We start from the raw sequence: 2,871 nt of genomic DNA on the forward strand, positions 1-2,871 counted from the left end.
TACCTTTGTTTTGATGTGCACACAAGCTCTGTGTGGCCTGGATCCACCCAAGGACTGCAGGAAAATCACATTCCAGGTTCCACACAGGAGTTTAGCCCTCTCCATAATATTTCTGGTTCTGATCTAACTGAGACTGGTATTACAGCACTGTAACTCCATCAACTTCAGCTGAAAGTGTCTGCTCATGCCAAATTTGATTTGGTCTGCACTGAAACAAAAACAAATCAACAAACAAGCTTAGAGTGAGAAATACAGAGTTAAGCTTCCAGGGCTCTTTAGAGCTGATCCCAACCCTACCCTTGCTCATTTGTGTGCTTCCCTTTCCCCTGTAAAATGAGGATATTGACATTTCCCCATTCATAAAATGAGGTATTTACATTGTCATTTGTGAAGGGGTGTACTCTTTGTACTTCACCCAGAATATGTAAAGTGCTATGTGACAATACTGCTCCTCCTGATTTATGCCAGCCTGTGAGAGATCACAATCAGGCTTTGCTATTATTTTTCTGATGAATACGCTACATGGAAAAATGCCTGATATAATGATGGCTCAAGATTAGTGATGCAGGTTGGTTTATTTAAAGCAGTAACATCAAAGCAAAAGGTCTGCTGATTCAGCTCATAAAAATCATTGATGCATAAACCCAACAATAATATCAAGAAAGAAAAGGGGAATGGACAACTGGGAGAACAGAAGAAGTAAAGGCAACCCAAACCCATCATAAGTGCACACAAGACAGACGGTCTAACTCTTTCAAGAAGCATTTGCAAATACCCTTGTGCTTAGTGGGGAGAAAGTCTACGTGGAAAAAAAATCTATGATAAGTGGAGGGACACGGTATTAAGAAGAGGCATCTCTCTTCCATTTATCTATCTTTGATTGAAGCTTCTGGTCCAGCCAGCAGCTTGGGAACATCTTCATTTACAATATTCCTTCCTGAAATCTGAAAGCAAATTGAAACGGAGGTCAGTACCTGAAGAGAGATTTCAAACCATCCAAAGCAGCAGACTGTAATATGGAATTAGCTACACAGTGACAAGTGACCATTTGCATTCAAACATGTCCCAAATATCCTCTTCATAAAGCCCACAGTGAGATATATTGTGTACAAATCATTGCACAGATCATCTCTGCAAAATGTAGGCAAAAATATCGTGAGAAATCCATCAAGAACAGCAGGTCTAAGGCAACTCATGGACTCTCCAGACCATTCCCTTCTTGATAGCCTTTCAGTCATGCTTATTATAGTCTAAATTCATATGAAAGGAATCATGGAACCTAACAACTTCTTACAAGCACTGCTGTAAGTGTGACTATACAAACTGAGGCGTAACGCTCAGGATTAGCAGTGGATAAGCAAAAGGAGATTCAGACCCTAGGGAGGGAGAACTGTTTGCTTTTGTTGGATGAAGTAAGGGACTGCCCATTACCCATAAATTAATTCAACTCAAAACACTGTCTTCTGTACAGTGTTTTCTTCCCAAACATCATGCCAGGACATTTTTGAGATACATCTCCCTCTGAGGTTACAGTACGGAATGCACTATTCCAGCGCTGCAAGGCATTCTTTTTCCAATAAAGAAAAATTCTATTTGTGCCATGCCAAAAGTTTTTAAAAGCCTAATCACTACTTGCATCTTGTGGCTCCATGATGAAAGGATAGGAAGGGAAAGATGTTTATCATTCCTCATTCGGCTGTGGCTTGGTCAGCTCACTGCTAAACTGTGTTCCTCCCTCCTCCCTTCTTCAACCCATCAGAATGTTCCTACAGCCACCAATTAGGGTGAAGCAGGTCATTATTACCTTTGTCTAAATCAATGTTCTTTGCTGGGAAGCTTCTGGCTTGCTCAGCTTTCTCCTTCAGGATGTTGTTTTTGTAATCTGTGTAAGGGAGGAGTGTAATTCAGACAGCCATTAGAACATTAAAAAAAACAGAACTTTACAGGCAAGGCAGACATGCGATTGGTCCTTCCTTGAAGTACTCTAGGCCTTGCATCTCCAGATCTCTAGGAGTAACTCATAGAGTTACTCAGCCACCCAGCAGGAAAAGGAAAGCTGCTGTGACTTCATTTTTACCCCTGGCACTAATTAGTTATGCATACTTTACTTTCCTGCACCTCATAGGTAACACAGAGTCTCCCAGTGCGTAACAAAAAGCCATGGATTATCTACACCAAGCTGACCTGAAGGTGAAACTGATGCAGTTATTCAAAGAATTTGCTCACAGGGGAGCTCTCCTGAGACATACAGAGAAGAATTTGTACTTGCTGCTGTACCGGTGTGCAACCCACCCTCTGCAACTCCTTTGTTCTGTACTTCAGATTTTGTATCTGCCTCTTCTTTACCGGGGCCCTTACAGCAATTCTGTAGCTTGGGACCTAAAGTTTGTCAGCTTGTTCTTTTAAAGGTTGTACCCTTACTGGGGGTGCACGGGGTGCGGGGGGGAAGGACAGACTCAAGTTGGTCCTAGTTTATCATTCACATTCACATGCACTACATCTCAGTGTAGTGCAGACAAGAGGATCAGTTTTGCTTTACAGACAATCCACTCCAAGTCCAACCAAGATCCTGATCAATTACGGACACAATAAACTCCAGGCTGCACCTTCAAGCTCTAGTGAGGAGCAGCATCCATCTTCAGGAATATTGTAAGTTCCCCAAGTTAGTCAACTACAGTTAATACTCGCTTTCAAGAGAGATGATAAGGTCAACAGTTAGTACTAAAGAATGTTGATCTATTTTTTTTTCTCCAGATGACTCACTTTGAGCTAGTTTTTATGTAGTTTATATGAATGATGATATTCATATTGACAAATGCTTTTGGTTTTTTTGACAGGAGATTCCAGAGAACTGCTTTGTTGATCCTCTTC

At 41.4% G+C, this 2,871-nt stretch overlaps 1 protein-coding gene across 1 annotated transcript in view; it reads right to left on the reverse strand.

Moving 5' to 3' along the window:
• Window positions 1–559: 559 nt before the first annotated feature.
• Window positions 560–2,871, reverse strand: part of MXRA8 (matrix-remodelling associated 8) — a 20,150-nt gene continuing 17,838 nt past the window's right edge. Inside the window, exons 9-10 of the mRNA XM_009889589.1 lie at window positions 1,805–1,882; window positions 560–944 (exon numbers count right to left, since the gene is read on the reverse strand). Coding sequence (XP_009887891.1) covers window positions 919–944; window positions 1,805–1,882 — 104 coding nt within the window. The 3' untranslated portion in view covers window positions 560–918. The remainder of the gene's footprint in view (window positions 945–1,804; window positions 1,883–2,871) is intronic.

Source organism: Charadrius vociferus, unplaced genomic scaffold (genome assembly GCF_000708025.1).
Source record: "Charadrius vociferus isolate BGI_N301 unplaced genomic scaffold, ASM70802v2 scaffold477, whole genome shotgun sequence".
Taxonomy (NCBI): domain Eukaryota; kingdom Metazoa; phylum Chordata; class Aves; order Charadriiformes; family Charadriidae; genus Charadrius; species Charadrius vociferus.